Here is an 18685-nt window from a genome sequence, read left to right on the forward strand (position 1 = left end):
TGAATGGGACTTTAGAGAGAGCTTTGCCTGCAGATCACAGAGTACCAGGTTGGCCAGGACTGACACCTACACCTCCTTCCAGTCTGAGTCACTTCAGGAAGGGGTTTTCCCTCTCTGGGCATCTTTTGGGGCCATGGGGATGCACTGATCTCTGAGTGGGTCCCACAGCCTTGCCTCTCTCCACAGACTCGCCTGCAGGCTGGCGTCGGCTATGGAAGCACCCTCAGCTGCATCCGCATGGTATACAGGAGGGAGAGTGTAAGTGGCTCGAGTGGCTGGAGGATGCCTGCCATGGCCTTTCCTGGACCTGGGGCCCAGTCCCCTCTCCCATACCAGCATGGCAGGCAGGAGCTCATTAATTCCTGCCCCTCATGGTTAGCCTGATTTTCCCTTTTCATCTCATACCACACTTCAAACATTACATTTTACCTTAACCTAAACTTGTTGCCTAATGTGATATTCTTGGGGGTGAAACTGGTTGTGTGTAAATTCTCTGGAGAAATCCTGGGGAATTTAGAACCACAATGTGGAAATTTCCTGCAAAAACAAGGCGATGCATCCATCTGTCTAAACAGAATGAATGGCGGGTCAGCCATTTGCTGACAGACTCGCCTCGACCTGTTCTACACAAGGTCTGAGCCAGCGCTCCTTGTAGACACCAGAGCTCACTACCATCCATGTGGCAGATACAGGCCCAGGCCAGGACCCCATCAGATGGGACAGAAAGTGTCCCGCAGAAGCTGTTCCTCCTCAGGGCAATTACCTGTGACCTCTCCTGCCTCAGCAGGGCCCTCTCCTACACTCCCATCCAGGGTGGTTTATTTATCCTGGGTATCTCCCTCACCAGGCTCCAGAAGAGAAGGAAAAGTGCCCCATGCTTGGCCTGCTGGCCTGCACCCTGGAGTGCAGCTGTGGGCCTAATGCTTCCTCCCACTGGTCTCACCACAGGTGTTTGGCTTCTTCAAAGGCATGTCCTTCCCTCTGGCCAGCATCGCTGTCTACAACTCGGTAGTGTTTGGGGTCTTCAGCAACATACGGAGGTTCCTTGGCCAGCATCACTGTGGGGAGCCTGAAGCCAGCCCTCACCACATCCTGTCTGACTTGTTCCTGGCCAGCATGGCAGCCGGCGTGGTCTCTGTTGGGTTTGGGGGGCCTGTGGACCTCATCAAGATCCGGCTGCAGATGCAAACACAGCCATTTCGGGAAGGTAAGAGGCTGGGGGAGGTGGACGTGTGGCCCTTTCCTATGTGGCTAGATCTGGAGTATACTTTTTAGCATCTGTGTTATTGGGCAGGGCACTTGTGTTATCATGCAATAGTACTGTCATTATTTTCTATAGCAGTGAGTACCAATGGTCATGTATTAATATGTGCCAGGGACCCGCTAAGAGCTCTGCAGAAGTTCTGTTAATTCATCTCCCTGACCATTCCTCAAGGCAAGTGCTCTCATTATCTCTGTTTTACAGATGAAAAACTGAGGTTCCTACAGGCTAAGGTACTTCCTCAAGAAAGTGACTGGCACATGAGGATCTGCTACATAATTAGCAGCTCTCAGTGCAAAGTGAAAGTGCCAGAGTGCCTCTTTCAAACCTGGATATGAATTTTTTGCTGGCCACAGCAGATCACCTCCTCTGAGCCAGGTGCCCATTCTCCGTCCCCATCAGGGCATGTGAATAGCCTGAGGCTAGGCTGTCCAGGGAAGTGCATCACTCCTAAATGTCCATCGTCACGGTCAACATGTGGGGAGAAGAAAGACAACAGTGGGGTCACCAGGGTGGGCACATATTTGCCTTCACCTACTGGGTACACTGCATCCCGTCTTGGTGCAGTTTAGTTTGTTCAACTGGCTGCATCTCTGAGAAGTATTTGCAACTTTCTGATCTGGCTCTTCCCAGAGAAAAAAGCAAAGAAACAGAGGGATGAAGGACATTGTGAGCAGAGTTAGAACTCAGGCATCCTGCCCCAAAGCTGGCTATTAGCTCTGCCCTGTCCACTTCAGAAAATCTTTCCTTAGGTTCTGGTACAGAGGGAGCCTCTCCAGAAGTCTAAAAACTCTTTGGGGTCCAGGTGTTGGAAGAAGCTCAGGGATGCGGCTGCTTGGCTACTGAGAGCAACCTACTGTCTTAGTTACTTTTCTCATTCCTGAGGTAGAATTCTCAACACCCAAAGTTAAAGGAGGACATTTATTTGGCTCACAGTTTGTAGAGGGCCCAGTCCTTAGTTGGCTGGCTCCGGAGCAGGGTGGCATGGCAGAGGGGCATCACAGAAGATAAAAAGTCCATGGAAAAGCAGGGCAGGCAAAAGGCAGAAAGGAAGCAAGGCACAACTAGTGACAAGCCCCTTTCTTATGCAGGCCACCCACCCACTCACACCCACTCACCCCCAACCACTCACACCCTTAGTCCTGACATTGCATCCTTGATCCCAGCATCACACACGCTAGATCCAGCCACCTCCAAAGAGCTCTGCCTATGACTTCATGAGGCTTGGGGGTGACAGCTAGACACAAGCCATAACACCATCGTTACATTTTCTTCATGCCTCAAAGGGGAGGACCTAAGGGTAGGTATGTGTCTGTGTGCATATGTGCACTGTGCATGTGGTGTGGCTTCTTGTCTATTGGAGATGCTTTAGGGGATCCTGAGGACTAGCCAGTAGCATCTGAAGGCTGGAGGAAGGGTGGAAGGTAGCCAGGGGAGTGACAGGGCCCAAGAATGGCCCCAAAGCTGGACATGCAGCTCCCTGCCAGTGTTAGGGAGCTGAGAAGCCACCATCTGCAGCTGTTGATATTGAGTGCTCACCTGCACCCAGTGTGTGAAGTGCTGTGCTTACATCATCTTATTTGACATCCACCACAATAGCGTGAGCTAGGTACAGTTATCATCTCTCTTCCTGTATCTAACAAACATAGTTACGCACCTGCTATGTGCCAGGCACAGAGCTATATGCTGGGGATATGGTAGTGAAGAAAACAAAAAATAAAAACAAAATTAAAAAAACCCTTCATCCTGTCTTTGTCTAGGACTGCTTCCAGCCGAGGGCCAGAGAGAAACTGGGTCACTACCATTTGTGACAGGTGGGGCGGTTATATGGCTGTCAGCCAGGCTGCTCAGGGAGGGGACAGGGTAGGGAGAGATGGCACAAAGGGACCCAGGACTACGCACATACTCGGAGTAATGCCCCAGTCTCCCAGGCCTGCCTCCCCCGGAGTTTAAGAGGAGCAAGGCCCACCAGGGCTGGGCCCCATTGATCTGGAAATCCAGGTCCCTCCCCTGGGTCAGCCCTCTGGGCAGTGAGAACACAGGGACCTGTGAACCGTCCTCTTCCCCTCACTGTGAGAGATGCCGGCAGCATCTCAGGGAAGCGGGGATTCCTGACTGACTCTGCTTCTGCACAGCCCCTGCTCCTGTCCTCAGGAGGCTACTTCATCAGTGGTGGCAGGAGGAAACCGGTTCTCTTAAATAAACCCCTCAAGGCAGTGACAGAAAATGAACACGTGTACGTCTGTCCTTCCCAGTGTACTAGAGCCTGGTCTTCTGGGAGCACAGCCAGGTTCTGGATAAGAGACTAGCAGGGCCCATGAAGTGTGGAGTCCCGGGCTCCCGAGCCCAGGGCTTGGCTCACAGATAGAACAGAGTTTCCCTGAGGGGGTGGAGGGAGGGTAGAAACCAAGACTTGGAGGGCCCACCCCAGCCACACCCGTCAGCCTCTGTTTCCTGGCTTGGCGGAACGGTCACAGCTGAGGAGGCTGACAGCCCGTGTTCACTGAGCCTTTCATCTGTGCCAGGCACAGTGCCCAGGGCTTCAGGTGTGCTTTGTCTTTACCACACCCCAGCTCTTGGAGCTTCACAAAGGAAAGGCTGAGGCTCAGAAACGTTCCACAACTTAAGGTCTTTGCCCTAGGGTGAGGCAGGGCAGAGTTACTGACCCAGGAGATCTGACTCTGAGCCCACAGATGCCTCCAGCCCAGGACTTTCTGGAAGCTGAGGCTACAGCAGTTTTGGCGGCACTGGGTCACCCAGGCCTTTGCACAAAATTTTCATGCCTTAAAAAGAGCTCAAAACTTCGGGGGGAGTTGGGCTAGGAACATGTCTCCAAAATGATAATTGCTCAAGAAATGGAAACAGCTCCTGGTCTCCCAGGGATAATAGGTCTCAACTGCATGACTTTGGAGTGCCCTCCTTGCGAAGCTCTTCCCCACCTCCCGGCAAAGCATCTTGGGGGAAGGCCCAGACTTCTGCCTGTGCCGGGCGGTCAACTACTGGGGAAGGGGTGGGAGGTGGACTGAGGGGTTTGTTTTCCAGGAATCTCTCTAGAAAAATGAGGGAGGTGGTGGTTGTCTTTAACTTCTTTCTTAGGAATCCCCTAGGCCAGAAAAAGTAAATTTAAAGACTAATTGGAATGAGGGATATAACATGGGAGAGTACAGGTTCCTGGGCAATGTGCCCTCTACCATTTTTGTGGAAACCCACAGCCCTCCTACTGCCCTGTGTTTCAGTTTTCCTCTTGTGATTAAAATAAAAGCGCAGGACACATTTCACCGTCTGCTGCTCCCCTCAGTGAGAAGCAGCAGCTCCAACACAATGTGCCAGCTTCAGTACTTAGGGGCGGTGGCGACTGATGAGCTGCACCCCCACCCATCCGAGGGGCAGTGCGACTGTGCTCCAGGACTGCTGTCACATGGCCTGAAGTCCTCGGAGCCTCTGGTTTTTTAGAGAAGATGAAAAGAGATGCTTCTCTAAGGGGTTTCAGCTGGAAATTGTTTGTAATTCCATTTGAAAAAACCTGTGTGAAATGAATAGCCTGGGGCTGGGGCTGGGGCTGGGGCCAGCCTGTTCGTGTCCGTGCCAGGTCTGACTGTGTCTGTGTGGTGGCTTTGCTGACAGCCCTGGGCACAGCTTGTGGGATGTCCCTTTTGGTTAGTGGTTTTAAAATTGGCAGTCCGCTTCCGGGGCGATGACCGTGTGATGCAGGAGACAGCACCTTCCTATTGAAGCCAGGAGTCAGAGGCCTCTGGCTTCTGTGGTTTGGGACATAAGCAGGTGTGCTGGAAGGCACTTTGAGGTAAAACCCCAGCTCAGTGGTTGGCAGCCTGGCAAATAGAGAGCCAGTGAGTGTTCACAAGTGGTGACTCATGATTAAAAATTTACAAACTGGGGCTGGGGATTTAGCTCAGCGGCAAAGAGCGCCTGCCTGGCAAGCGCAAGGGCGTGAGTTCGGTTCCTGGTACCGGAGAAAAACCAAAAAACAAAAAAAAACAAAAAAAAACAAAACAAAAAAAAAAAATTTACAAACTACCAGATGTCCAAGGGAGGGAGAGAGAGAGAAAATACCCATCCACGCAAATATAATGCAGAGTGGACACCACTACTGGTACCTTAATTTGGCCTGTTTTCCTGTTCTACATATGTACGTTAAAGAACTTAAGAGGTCATACTTATGCTCTATAGCCAGTTTTAAATCCCTTTGAACTCAACATTATAACAGAAACATTTATTGCTTCTCAGCCTTTTGGCTAAAATTAAGTGTATAACAGAAACATTTTCTGTTATTACAATGGTGTCTTAAGTCACTTTTCTCTCATGACTGAGACAAAATACTTGACACCCAAAGTTAAAGGAGGAGAGGTTTATTTAGCTCACATTTTATAGAGGTTTCAGTCCATCATCAGCTGGCTCCAAGGCAGGATGATGCAGCAGACAGGCACTGCAGAGGAGAAACAGTTCATGGAAGGCAGAAGGTAGCAAGACAAGCAAGGGAAGACCGCAGCTCTTTTTATCCTTTATATCTTATCCAGGCAATTTAGGGAAGGTAGCCCTCACACCCTTAATCCTAGTGCCCTTGATCCTAGCAAGGATCAATCCCAGCATCACACGCTCTAGATCCAGCCACCTCTGAAAAAGCCCCAGCTATCACTGTATAAGGCTTGGAGGGGCATCTAGATACAAGTCATAACAAGTGGCATTTAAAATACATGGCGTTATGGTGAGGATATGAAATGTTGCCCAAAGGCTCGTGTGTTGCACTTTATCTTAACCAAAAGGCTGAGAAGCGATGGGACTCATACGTTGAAGACCTGGTTCCCAATGAAGCAGTGTTCAGAGGTGGGGCTTTGGAAGGGGGATTGGATGAGGAGGGCTCTAGCTTTATCAGTGGATTAATCCATCGACAGATTCATAATTTGATGGCATTATTGGAAGCTAATGGACAATTAGGAGGTGTGGTTGTTTGAAGGGAATGGGTCATAAGGTCATAAACTTGGGTCCCCAGTACCCCTCCTCTTTCTCCCTGCCCTTCCTCCTTCCCTCCTCCCTCCTCCATCTCGCTCTTTGTTTCCCAAATACCATGAGGTGAGCAGCTTTTCTTCATGATGTTCTGCCTCACCTGAGGCCCCAAGTAATGGAACTAGCCAACCAGAGACTAAAACCTCTGAAGACATGAGTGAGAACAAGCCTTTCCTCCTTTAAGTAGTTTTCCTTCGGTATGTTGTCACAATGATGGAATTCTAACATAGGTGAGGAATTCTAAAACTACATGTACAACACTCCATCAACCCCCTCCACAGCCCCCACCACACACAGTGAGAGGGTTGATAGCAAATGGTAAGAATTCAGTTCCTGGTGTTGGACTACTTGCTCTAATAATACCTACACTGAAGGCAAGGCACTTTGGATGACTCATCTATCATCAGTTTACATATCTATGAAGCAGATGTAACAATAGTAGCTATTTCCTAGCATGGATGGAATTGGATGATATGTCATACATGGAAGTCTTGGCATAATGTCTAGCATACTAGACATGTGAAATAATTGTTGGCTATACAACTGGACGCAGTGGTGCATACCCATAATCCCATCACTCAGGAGGCTGACGCAGGAGGATCACTGTGACTTCAAGACCAGCCTGGGCTACAAAGTGAGCCTAAGGCCAAGTTGAACTGCATAGCGAGACTCTGTCTCAAAAAGACAAAAAGAAATTGTTAGCCGTACTACCAGTAAATATATTATTTAATAATTTTCCTACTGGTAAACATTTAGGCTGTTTACAATTTGTCCTCTCCCCCAAATAGTGATGTGATCAGCAAATCTGTTTATAAAGAATTGCTTTCATTTAGGATTATTTGCCTAAATGTGTGGGCTTTTTGACTCATGACTGGGTAAAGGATGTGACGATGGTTAAGATTCTTGGTACATGTTGTGAAATGGTCATTCAGAAGGGCTTTGCCAGATCACATGGGCAGTTGTTGAAATTTAAAGGGAATTTCCACGTGGTGCTGTCTCCCATTGCACACTGAACAGCAGTTACCCCTCAATAAAACTCTTCCTGCTTTCCAGATATTCTGTGGGGCCCCTGCCACTTGGCAAGCAGAGAGGGCTGGCTTGGGTTCGGTGGAATGTGCTTTTTATAGTGAAGAAATCCTCCTTTTAAACATTACCATTATTCTTTGCCTGAGCACAGCCCTACCCGAGTCCCCTGCTGGGCCTGGCTGGAGGTCAGGCTGGGTCCTGAGGAACAGCAGTCCTCCTGCTGCCCAGGCCAAGTCTCATCCTAGAGGCTGATGGTCAGTGCCACTCCCCCTTCCCCACTGGGCAGCTCTCAGGTCTGTGTTTCAAGTAAAAACCTAATTAAAATGCAGATCACAAGGCCCTCACATAAAGGAAGGCAGAGTTTAGAGGGCCAGAGTAGGACTTGGTATTAATTGTGTGCTGACCACCTAATCATTCACCAGGCCCAGATGCAAGCAGGGGCCGTGGGTTACTTCCGTTATTCACAAGCACTTCCTGAGCCAGGTGGAGTGGATAAAGCAGAAGTGCTGGAGGTACAGCCACTGCTTTCAGGGAGCTCAAGTCTAGTGGGGCCAGATATATACAAAAATGAGAAGGGCCCCATAGAAGGCTCTGGAACTCCTGACTCTGGCTGTATGGATCAGGCAGGTTCCAGAGAGGAAGGGTCTGTTGATGAGGTCTTTGAATGCTGGGTGGGATTTAAAGTGAGGTCATGAGTAGAGGGCATTTGATACCGGCAGAGCAAGATAGGGGAAGGTCCAGTGGCAGGAGAAAGTGAACATGCAGCAGGATGAGGGTGCTGTTTATAAAATACAGGGAGGGTAGGAGGTTGGAGAGATGCAAAGCAAGTTGTGAAGACCTTGAATTTCTTAGCTGAGGATGCGCTAAGCATCTACTTACCAGATAGTGAAGCAGCTTGGACGGGATTGTGGTCCCACCAGCCTTGTGCCATACATAGTAAGATGGATGTAGCCTTTGAGAGGGGTAGGAGAGTGGCAGGAATAGCAGAAGTGGGTAAGCTGACATGGGGGCTGCTGCCCCAGCCCAGAGCCATAGGCTGGGGAACAGGGAGGAGTGGAGATCAAAGGCATTCATGGTATAGAACCAACAGGCCCAGCATGAGGAACAGGTAGGAGAGAAACATATCAAAATTCACCCAGGTGACCTAGGAGGCAGAGCCAAAGGAGTGCAAAAGGAAAAGGATTTCTTTTCCAGTGAGCAAGAAGGAAAGAGAAAATACAGAGATTTTTTTTTGAGGGAAGGAGGAAGGATGTCAGAAGGCCTGGCTCCACCATATTGAAGACGATCTGGAGGAAGAATGGGGGACACAGTGTGGCCAGGATTTAAGGAAAAGAGAGCCCTAATTTCTGCCCATGCCAAGAAGAAGCAAGTCGTCCTGAGTGGCAAGGGGTCACCAAGTGGTGAGGCTTGCTGAGTGGTGGAACTAAGTAGGTAAGATCTTCAAATCTGTCCCATAGCTTGAAACCATTTGAGTGCAAGAATCTCTATGGTGACAAAATGGGTCAAGACCATTTCTCTGGTTTCCCTGGATCCTCAGAAGTGCCCAGCTCAGAAGTTCACAAAGTGTGCTTCTGAAACCATGACTTTATCAGTTTGTCTCCTTGGCAGCATAGTTTTATCACTACCACACAGATAAGTCACTGCCAAGCAAGTTAGTCTTGGGAAGGCACAGTTGATTTACCAAGACTTTCCCAGTACAGAACAGGATTTATCTATGGTTGATCCTTGAATTGTTCCATTCAACTCCTAAAGAAGAAAGACTCTATGGAAAGGCAGAAGCACTTAGAGCATGACAAGGGACACATAAATCTGGAGGCAGTACGGGGCTGTACTGCCTTGTCTTTCTTCTCAAGCAGGTTCTAAACTGCTAGTAAGAAGTGAGGGCTGGAGAGGTGGCAGCCTAAGAGTGAAGCGGGGAGTGTGTGGAGAAGCCAGGAAAATGGCCATGCAATTCAAAAGAGTCCTTGAGCTCTGGATAGTTTTACTGGATCCTTTGCAAACTCTAGTCCCACATCACTACCAGAGATTAATGAAGATGTACACAACATAATACATTATTTAGGGGCTGGGGATTTAGCTCAGTGGCACAGCGCCTGCCTGGCAAGCATGAGGTGGTGAGTTCGATTCCCAGTACCGGAAAAACAAACAAACAAAAAACAAACATAACACATTATTTAAAAATTCTTCATGTAGTAGTGGAAAATCATTTTTTTAAAAAAATCTATTGACAAGAGCAAGTATTGTCCTGATTTTTGGACTTGTACAGGTAGTGGTCATTCTGGCCTAATGTGCTAGTAGACATCAGTGACCTCCCATAGTAGGCTTGGCTGCAGGACACCAGTGCCTGAACTTGTAAGGTCCAGCAGTTCCAGATGTGGAGTCATGTTAGAACAGAGCAGTAATGATAAGGATTTACCTTAAGCTAAGTGCATTTGTACAACGCATATTTTAGTAAGGTGCATTTTCATTCCCCTTTAATGTTCACAAAGCCAAAAGAAGTGGACCAGCTACTTGACCCTCCACCACCTGCCCCATACCTTCTACAGATGATAAAAAAGCAAAGGGCAAGTGAGACTGAGTCCTTTGCATAGGGTTGTAATGTAACTAGTGACTGAACAGGAATGCAAATCTTCTGTGCTTCTAATGCTAGGCTCTTTCTACAAAAACACCTGCCTACTTTGGACCCTCAAATCTTGAGGAATTGCTAGGGATTTTAGAAAAAGGGGCTAAGAAAGAGCTTCCTAGTTAGTGACATCCTAAGGGTTCCACAACTTGCTTATGCCAAAACCCAGGCCAAAAATTTATAGCTGGTGTGCTGAGGTTGTTACTGAATTCACTGTTACTGAATGCCTCTCAATAGCACGTTCGGCCACTGCTGTCCATGACTTTGGAGTTTTCTTTTAACTATCTAAAGTGTCTGGCCCAAGGATCAGTCTTTGATGAATTCTGAGTCTAGAGCCTTTGGGAGGTTTGGTACTGGAACACACACACGCACACACACACACACACACACACACACACACACACACACACACACCATGTTCCTATGTTCATGGAATGATGCTGAGCTGCATAGGGACCCAGGCACTGGGTCGTGGCACAGGCCACAGAGTATGATTCCCTTCATCAGGAAATTCACTGCTCCAGGAAGTACAAAACAGAAAGAAAATAGCATCAAAGTCAGATCCCATCATACACACTCTTAGAAAAGCTCCCTCAGAGATATCTTCTGTCCCGGGAGATAGAGCCAGAGAGCTTGAGGATAGGGGCTTGAGGGGTTCTGTGTAGAACTTCCGGGACCCTTCTCTACTCTAGGTGAAAGTGAGGAACAGGGTGGGGCCAGTTCCATTGACTTGGAACATCATACCAGTCTTGGTATAGTTTGAAGATTTCCAGATACTTAAATACATTTCACTTTAGAAGAAGGCATACCTGATGTCAATCCTTTCACACACACACGTGCTCCCCTATGACCAAACCTGAAATGTTTGAGAACAGTAGGTTGGGAGTCAGCAATTCAGTGTGAGCTGAGTACTAACCCAGCATCCAATAATCTGCCTCAGGTCCCTGGACCAGTGACATGCGCGTCCAAAGAGTCTAGCTGCATATTTCTAAGTGCTACTTTCTAGAAGCATCCCAAAGCAGATTTAAGAGTCATTAAAGTTGAAGTTTTGCCAACTAAAATCTATGATAGTTTTCCAGTGCTCATGCTCTTGCTGCTAGTTAAAAATAATTATTAGGTAAATTCATCATTGTTTTAGGTTTTTGTGAACTTGGGCTAACCATTAGTAGTGTGATGCTTTTTGGGGGGGCCTAGAATTATAATGACTGAATGGATGACACTGTGGTTTGTGTCCCCAATACTGCTATTGCTCATGTAGGTGGACCCATAATAACGCTGCCCCAGAGAAGTTCGCATCTCAGCAGTGCCACCTCATTGGTACCACAGAGTGATACCAAGGGAGGGTGGTAGGCTGTGGAGTCTGAGCGCTGCCTAAGTGAACTCTGACCAAAGAATTTGCTTCTAGTGTAAGAAGTGATTTCACGCCAGGGTGTGGTTCCATAGATGTATGCGATTGTCAGAACTCATAAACTATGTAGTTAAGAGCTATAGTTTTTATGGAATGTAAATTATACCTCAATTTAAAAGCAAATTAATTTAAACCAGGATAGAAGGGCAAAGACCAGGGCCTCATGAAAGGGATTTATTTTTATGGGAATAGAAATGAGACTTGAGAATAGAGAAGAAATCCAGCCAAGAATGTACAACCTTGAGGTGATAACAGGGAAACATCAGATAAACCCTGAAGATGGAAAGCTCTGTTAATGAGAAGCAGGTGGTGTACTATTAAAAACTGGTAGTGTCATAAAAACAAAACAAGGAAAGCAATGGAAATAGTCCAGATTAAAAGACTGCATTCTTTGCTAGAGAAGAGTAATACTATAAAGAATATATATCATGGCTGGGGATATAGCTCAGCAGCACAGCTCCTGCCTGGCAAGCATGAGGTTGTGAGTTCAATTCCCGGTACCAAAAAAAAAAAAAAAAAAAAAAAAGAATATGTGTCATGAGATCAAATGAAAATGATAGTAGATTTGATAAAAATACTACTAATGTAGATGTACAAGATGGATAATTCTACTATGGTTACATTAAGACAACTTTTTTCTCTTAGGAGAGACATATTCAGAAGGATTTAGTGATAAAGAATCATAATACGTGTAACTCACCCTGTAACAGTTTGCAAAATAAAATGATGTATGTATATGATAAAAATATATGTATGTGTATACAAAGAATTTCCTGATTACTTGTCTTGAGAAGAAAAGAGAAAAAGTACAGGCTGGGTTCTCATTTGGGGCTTGTTGACAAAGCAAGTTTAGCTGATGCATTTTTTTCAACATCTGTACCTCCATAAGAAGAACATTTGATCAGGACACTGCCCCTCAATCAGTAGTAACCCCTGAAAGTCATGGCCTACTCATAGTTGGAAGGGATGAGGCAGATGGAAGGAGTTTCAAGGACTTTGCAGTTGTTATGGCTTGGATAAGTGTCCCCCAGTAACCCATATGTTAAAGGTTTGGATTTCAGGTTGGTGCTCTCAGAAATAATAGAACCTTTAGGAGGTGGGGCCTAATGGGAGGTATTTAGGTCATTGGGGATGAGCCCTTGAAGGGGATATTGGACTCTCAGCCCCTTCCTCATTTCCTCTTGCTCCCTGACTGATGAGATGAGCAGATTTGCTCTGCCATGCATTCCCACCATGGTGCCTGCCTTGCCACAGGCCCCAAATCATGGAGCAATTGGATCATGAAAAGGAATTTCCCAAACTGAGGCAAAAAATCAACCTTCTCTCTCAAGTATTATGCTGTAGTGATGGATATCTGACTAACACAATAGTATAAACTTGGGGCAGCACAGAGCTGTGTCAGCATCCTGGAGACTGTGGTCTCCATGACAATCATACTGGTATAATAGTCACAAATGGGTAATTCTTGAGCAATAAAAACTAGACTGTTTATGTTACATACTTAGGAGGATGTAAGAAAATTTCCTTATTGCTTACCTTGGAAAGAAAAGGAAAAAAAAAAACAACAACAGAATTTTTTGTTGACAAGGCCAGTGGGCAGTTTAGCTAGTGTTCTTTCAACATCTGCACCTCTGGACAAGTCAATCATTATCTGTCTTTTAATCAGTAACTCTTGAAAGCCACATCATGTCCATAGCTGATTCATGAAAACCTTGACTCCTATTCAGGTCAGTGTTACCGGCAATGAAAGCAGCCCGGACAAAGTTTACATAGTGGGACAATGACCTCGAATCTGTCTAATGGCAAAACTTCCCTAGTGACCCTGGGTTTGGAAAAGGGAAAGTGTCTAATGAGCTCTCAGCGGGCTTTCAAGGGCCATAACATCTGATCTTGCAGAGGAGACTTGTGCACCCCGGTGTGACTTTCATTCCTGTCCACCCCATATGGGACACACTGTGGAAGTACGTGAGTGGCGGGGCTCAGTTTCCTGCCTGTGCTGGTTTTGGCCAAGTATGGATGTCAGAGTTCTTTCCTTTCCCCTCAGAGAGAAGGAGACACAGGAGGAGTTGGTTCAAGCACCCTTCCCTGGCATATTGCAACCTGCCACCCCTACCTCACAGACTTCTGGGAAGACTTTAAGTGCACATTCTCTTCTCCTCCCAAATCTCCAGTTGCGACTGTGGAGTTGTGAAGCTGAATGTTTGATCCTAAGCTTTCATCTAATATATAGATGGGTCTGTTTGGGAGACTTTGAAGTCCAACTATGTGCAATGAAAGGCAACTGCTGCCTGTTCGCAGAATGTGTAAAACCAAGTTGGGACACTGCATGCAGATCACTAAGCCCAGGTGGCAAAATAGGCTTGTGATCTCAGACGTATTTTATTTTGTTTCTTTCCCAACTGTGTCATGGTAGTTCTTTGAAAAGGGAGTGCTGGGAGCAAGAGTCACTTTTTCCGCACTAGGACTGGGAGGTCTTTTTTCCCCTGGAGCTAAAGCTGTGCTGATGGCCCAAAGCAGGAGAGAAACGAAGCCTCAGGCATAGGAAAAAGGAGGTCTGACTAGATGGGAGAGAAAACCTCTGCAGGCTATATGCCCCACTTCAAGAAGCCACCAACATAAACTATAATCTGCTGGCCCAGACCCCAAGGTCAGAAAGTAGACAGCAGTCCTCAGCTGCTGGACTTTGGAGAGCCAATGGCCTCAGTTCTACCCTACAGCTGTTGTAGGGTGCAGCTTAACCAGGGCTGGAGTGAGTCAAGGAGAGCATGCCTGGCCTTCTAGTCACTGGGCCTGACTTCTAGTTCACACCAGCTACTTTGCTGTCAGCAGCCATAACCTGTGCATCAGTTAATGAGTCCCTACTGCACTGCACACTTAGTGTGTGTGATCTCAGTAATCCTTATGGCAGCCTGTTCCTCTTTTAAAGGGAAGGAAACACGTTCTGGAAATGCTGGCCTGACAGGGTCAAAAAATGGTAAGTGGTGGAGCTAGGACAGCCCCTAATCTCATATTTTTACCACACTGGGTATAGGTATGCACACGTATGTGCATGCACATACAAACACACATACTACACATACATGCACACATGCATGGAGTGTTAGATTTTCCACTTTCTTCAAGAAAGAGTTTGGTGTGGTTTGTCATAATTAATCCTAGGTATTCTACAATCATTTCTGCTTAAAAAGATGTAGTGATGGTTGACCAGCAAGCTCTGGGAATACTAAGGCAACTTGTGCCTTTTACCTGCCTAGGATTATCTCCAATTTGGCTGTGTAGATCAGCAGGGGCTTCTTTTTGGGACTTCAAAATCCTAGTGTGAGCTGTGAAAAAGGTCAGAAATTTTGATGTAAACCGATGGGTCATAGGCAGTACTATCAATGGGCTGGGCTGGCTGTGGTGCCAGAAAATGGTAATCTTTTGCTCTCCTGGGTCACTTGCTGTCTTCTCCCTGCTGTCTTCACAGCCAACCTTGGAGTGAAATCCAGAGCAGTGGCTTTCGGCGAGCAGCCAGTGTACCAGGGGCCGGTGCACTGCATGGTAACCACCGTGCGGACTGAGGGCCTGGCCGGTCTGTACCGGGGGGCCAGTGCCATGCTGCTGAGAGACGTCCCAGGCTACTGCCTCTACTTTATCCCCTATGTGTTCCTGAGTGAGTGGATCACACCCGAGGCCCACGCAGGCCCCAGCCCCTGCACCATGTTGCTGGCAGGCGGTGTGGCAGGTAAGGGCAGAAGCGGCCGGAGCCCTATCCCTGGGCAGCCATTGCGGTGGTGGGGAAAGCCTGCCATGCCCGTCTCAGCTTTCAGGGAGGCAGGACTCATGCAGCCACACATACAGCCTTAAGTCCTTACTCCATACAAGGTCCAGGAAGGCAGAGGAAGGGCTAGGAATGGGGAACGGTCCCTTATTCTGTCAGGCCCTTCCCTTTGGAGCTATGGGACGCAGTCCCTATGTGGACGCATGGGCCTTTCAGGCAACCGGTGAGCATGCGCTCTGTGCCAGGCACTGGTGAGCTCTGGGAAGGAAATCTGCTCCCATGGCTCGTCTTTACTGAATACTGGTGCCCTATGCACCTTTCTTTTGTTAATTTTTGATTAGTACGTGTTTATGATACATAATGATTACATTTATTGTGGGAATTGACACACGCACACAACACAGCTTAATTCTTTTTTCTTTCGCCCTCTCCCCTTCCCCTGCCTCCCTGCTCCTTCCAACTCTTGGTCCCCTTCCCATTTGCAGAATCCCAGTTTCCATTTTTTTCCCTTCAACTCCTTTTTCCATTCTCTTTCCCTCCCCTTCCTCCCCCTTTCCATGTCCCTTGTTCTCCTATCCATTGACATAAGATCCCGCTACTTACTACTTATCTATTTTCCATTTTGCTGTTTATTTACATACATACATATATTGAGTTTCTCATTTGACAGAAACCATGCAAAAGTGTGCACTATGAACATTTTATTTTTTATTTTATTTTAGGTAAAAATAAAACAAATTTCATAACAAAATAATAGGAGAAAACAATACTTAACACATTGTGTAATGTTATCTCAAAGTAGTTACTCAGAGTACAAGATATGGGCATAAAAAGTTCTCCAAACAATATTAGTGCAAACCTTTCTTTTCACAGAACTATGAGAAAGTAGTAGTATAGCTAACCTGTATTTTTTTCCTTTCCCTTCCTTTCTTTCCCCCTGCCTCCATCCTAGTTCCTCTTTCCTTTTGAACAATTTCTTCCTATTTCACAATATCTGTTGCATATTTTGGTTCTTATTTACTCTTTCAGTTTCTCACATCAGGGAGACAACACAATGTTTACACAAGTAAATCTGATTTATTTCACTTATGAGTATGGTCTCAAGTTGCATCCATTTACCTACAAATGCCTCAAGGTTGGCCTTCTTTATGGCTGAGTAGTACTCCACTGTATAAAAAAGACCACATTTTTTAAATCTATTCTTGGTTAATGGGCATTTGGTTGTTTCCAAGATTTAGCTATTACAAATTGTGCTGCTATAAACATGGTTGCACATATATCAGTGTGATATGATGTTTTTAATTCTTCTGGGAAGATACCCAGAAGGGGAATAGCTGAGTTGAATGGAGTCTCTAATCCTGGATTTTTGTGAAATCTCCACCCTGATTTCCACAGTGGTCACATCAGTCTACACTTCCACCAACACAGTAGAGAGAAGAGTTCCTTTTCTCCACAACCCTTCCAGCATTTGTTATTGGTTGATTTCTTGATGATAGCCATTCTTTCTGGAGTGAGATGGAATCTCAGTGTTGTTTCAATTTGCATCTCTTGAGTGGCCAATGGCGTTGAACATGTTTTCATATATTTATTTTCCACTTGTATTTCTTCATCTGAAAAGTGTGTATTCATCTCAGATGCCCATTTTTGGGTTGTTTTTTTTAATTTGGGGGGTCTGATTTTTTTCATTTCTTTATATCTTCTAGGTATATCCTTTGTCAGAGGAACAACTGGCTAATTTTTTTTTTCATTCTCTGGGCTTTCTTTTCACTTTGTTGGTGATTACTTTTGCTGTGCAAATGCTTTTAAATAGGGTGAGATTCCAGCTGTTGAGTCTTTGTAGTGTTTCCTGTGCAGTCTGGGTTTTGCTCATGCAGTCTCTGCCTACACCTATGTCTTCAGGATTTTTACCTATTTTCTTTTCCAGCAGATTTATTATTTCTGTTTTAATATTTAGATCTTTGACCCATTTTGGTTTTAGTTTAGTGCATGGTGATAGACATGGGTCTAGTTTTAGTCTTTGGTATGTGGAAAGCCAATTTTTGCAGCACCATTTACTAAAAAGGCTATCTTTCTTCCAGTGAACATGTTTGGCCTCTTTTTCAAGGATAAGTGTGTTTGTAGTTGTGTCTGCATCTTCTAATTTGTTCCACTTAGCCTCAGGTCTTGTCTTTTTTTTTTTTTTTTGCCGGTACCATGCTGATTTTTATCACAGTAGCTTTGTAGTATAATTTCAAGTCAGGGATTGTAATGCCCCTGACTTACCTTTGGTGCCAAGAATTGTTTTTGCTGTTCTAGGTCTCTTCTGGTTCCAAATGAATTTTAGGAATGTTTTCTCTAATATTGTGAGGCATGCTCATAATGGTATTTGATTTGGATTGCATTAAATCTGTATAACAGTGTTGGGAGTTTGGCCATTTTTGCTATGTTAGTTCTTTCTATCCATGAACAAGAGATACCTTTCCATTTTCTAACATCCCTTTTTCAGATATTGTACTTTTTAGTGTATATATCTTTCACTTCCTTTATTAGATTGATTCCTCTCTCTCTTTTGTCTTCTTTCTTTCTTTCTCTCTCTCTCTCTCTCTTGCTCTCTCTCTCTCTCTCTCACTCTCTCTCTCTTTCTTTCTTTTTTCCTTTCTTTCCTGTTATGAGAATTCCCTCATAGGACTGCTTTCATTATGTCTCATAAGTTCTAGTATATTGTATTAGCATTATTGTTTAATTGTAGATACTGTTTAATTTCTTCTTTAATTTTGTCTTTGACCCATTGGTTTCAGGAGGCTGTTGTTTAATTTCCATGTATTTACACAGTTCTTGTGGTTTCTTTTGCCAGTGACTTCCGATTTCATTGCACTATGGTCAAATAACATGTGTGCGATGATTTCAACTTCTCTGTATTTACTTAAGCATGTTAGGGGGACTAATATGTGGTCTATTTTGGAGAACATCCCAGGTGCAGCTGAGAAGAATGTGTATTCTGATGTTGTGGGGTGGAACACTCTCTAGACGTCTACTAAGTCCATTTGTTCACAGGTTTGGTTTAATTCTGATATTTCTGTGTTGACATTGTGTCAATTCAATCTATCTAATTGTGATAGTGGGCCATTAAGTTTCCCCATTACAATTGCGTTAGTGTTTATTTGAATCTTCATATCTGTTAGTATTTGTTTTATGTTGTTGGGTGCATTGATATTTGGTGCATATATATTTATGATTGTTATCTCTTCTTCTTAGAGTTTTCCCTTAATAAGCATGTAGCGCCCTTCTTTGTCTCTTTTGGTTAGTCTTGGCCTGAAGTTCTCATTTTCTGTAAATAGAATAGTTACCCCTGCTTTTTTCTGGGTTCCTGTGGCATGGAGTATTGTTTTCCATCCTTTGACTTTAAATCTATGAATTTCTTTTTGAATTATGTGTTTCTTGAATGCAGTATATTGTTGGATTTTGCTTCTTGGTCCATTATACCTGTCTTTTTCTTTTGATTAGTTAGACCGTTTCTGTTGATGGTTTTAACTGATATGTATTGGCTTATCTTTTTCATGTTATTTTCCTGTTGTTGGCTCCCTCTTTCCCCTTTGTTTAATTGTT

At 45.4% G+C, this 18685-nt stretch overlaps 1 protein-coding gene across 8 annotated transcripts in view; it reads left to right on the top strand.

Annotated features, from left to right (window-relative positions):
- Slc25a48 (solute carrier family 25, member 48) overlaps positions 1 to 18685 on the top strand; it is a 164815-nt gene that overhangs the window by 132371 nt on the left and 13759 nt on the right. For 6 of the 8 annotated variants that reach the window (XM_013506729.1, XM_005376481.2, XM_005376482.2 and 3 more), the window contains 4 exons: positions 187 to 258; positions 949 to 1207; positions 14267 to 14314; positions 14807 to 15064. In XM_013506729.1, coding sequence (XP_013362183.1) covers positions 187 to 258; positions 949 to 1207; positions 14267 to 14314; positions 14807 to 15064 — 637 coding nt within the window. The remainder of the gene's footprint in view (positions 1 to 186; positions 259 to 948; positions 1208 to 14266; positions 14315 to 14806; positions 15065 to 18685) is intronic. The other 2 variants (XM_005376483.2, XM_005376484.2) reach the window with 1 other exon arrangement.

The sequence above is a fragment of the Chinchilla lanigera genome, unplaced genomic scaffold (genome assembly GCF_000276665.1).
Source record: "Chinchilla lanigera isolate Chin_1 unplaced genomic scaffold, ChiLan1.0 scaffold00007, whole genome shotgun sequence".
Taxonomy (NCBI): Eukaryota; Metazoa; Chordata; class Mammalia; order Rodentia; family Chinchillidae; genus Chinchilla; species Chinchilla lanigera.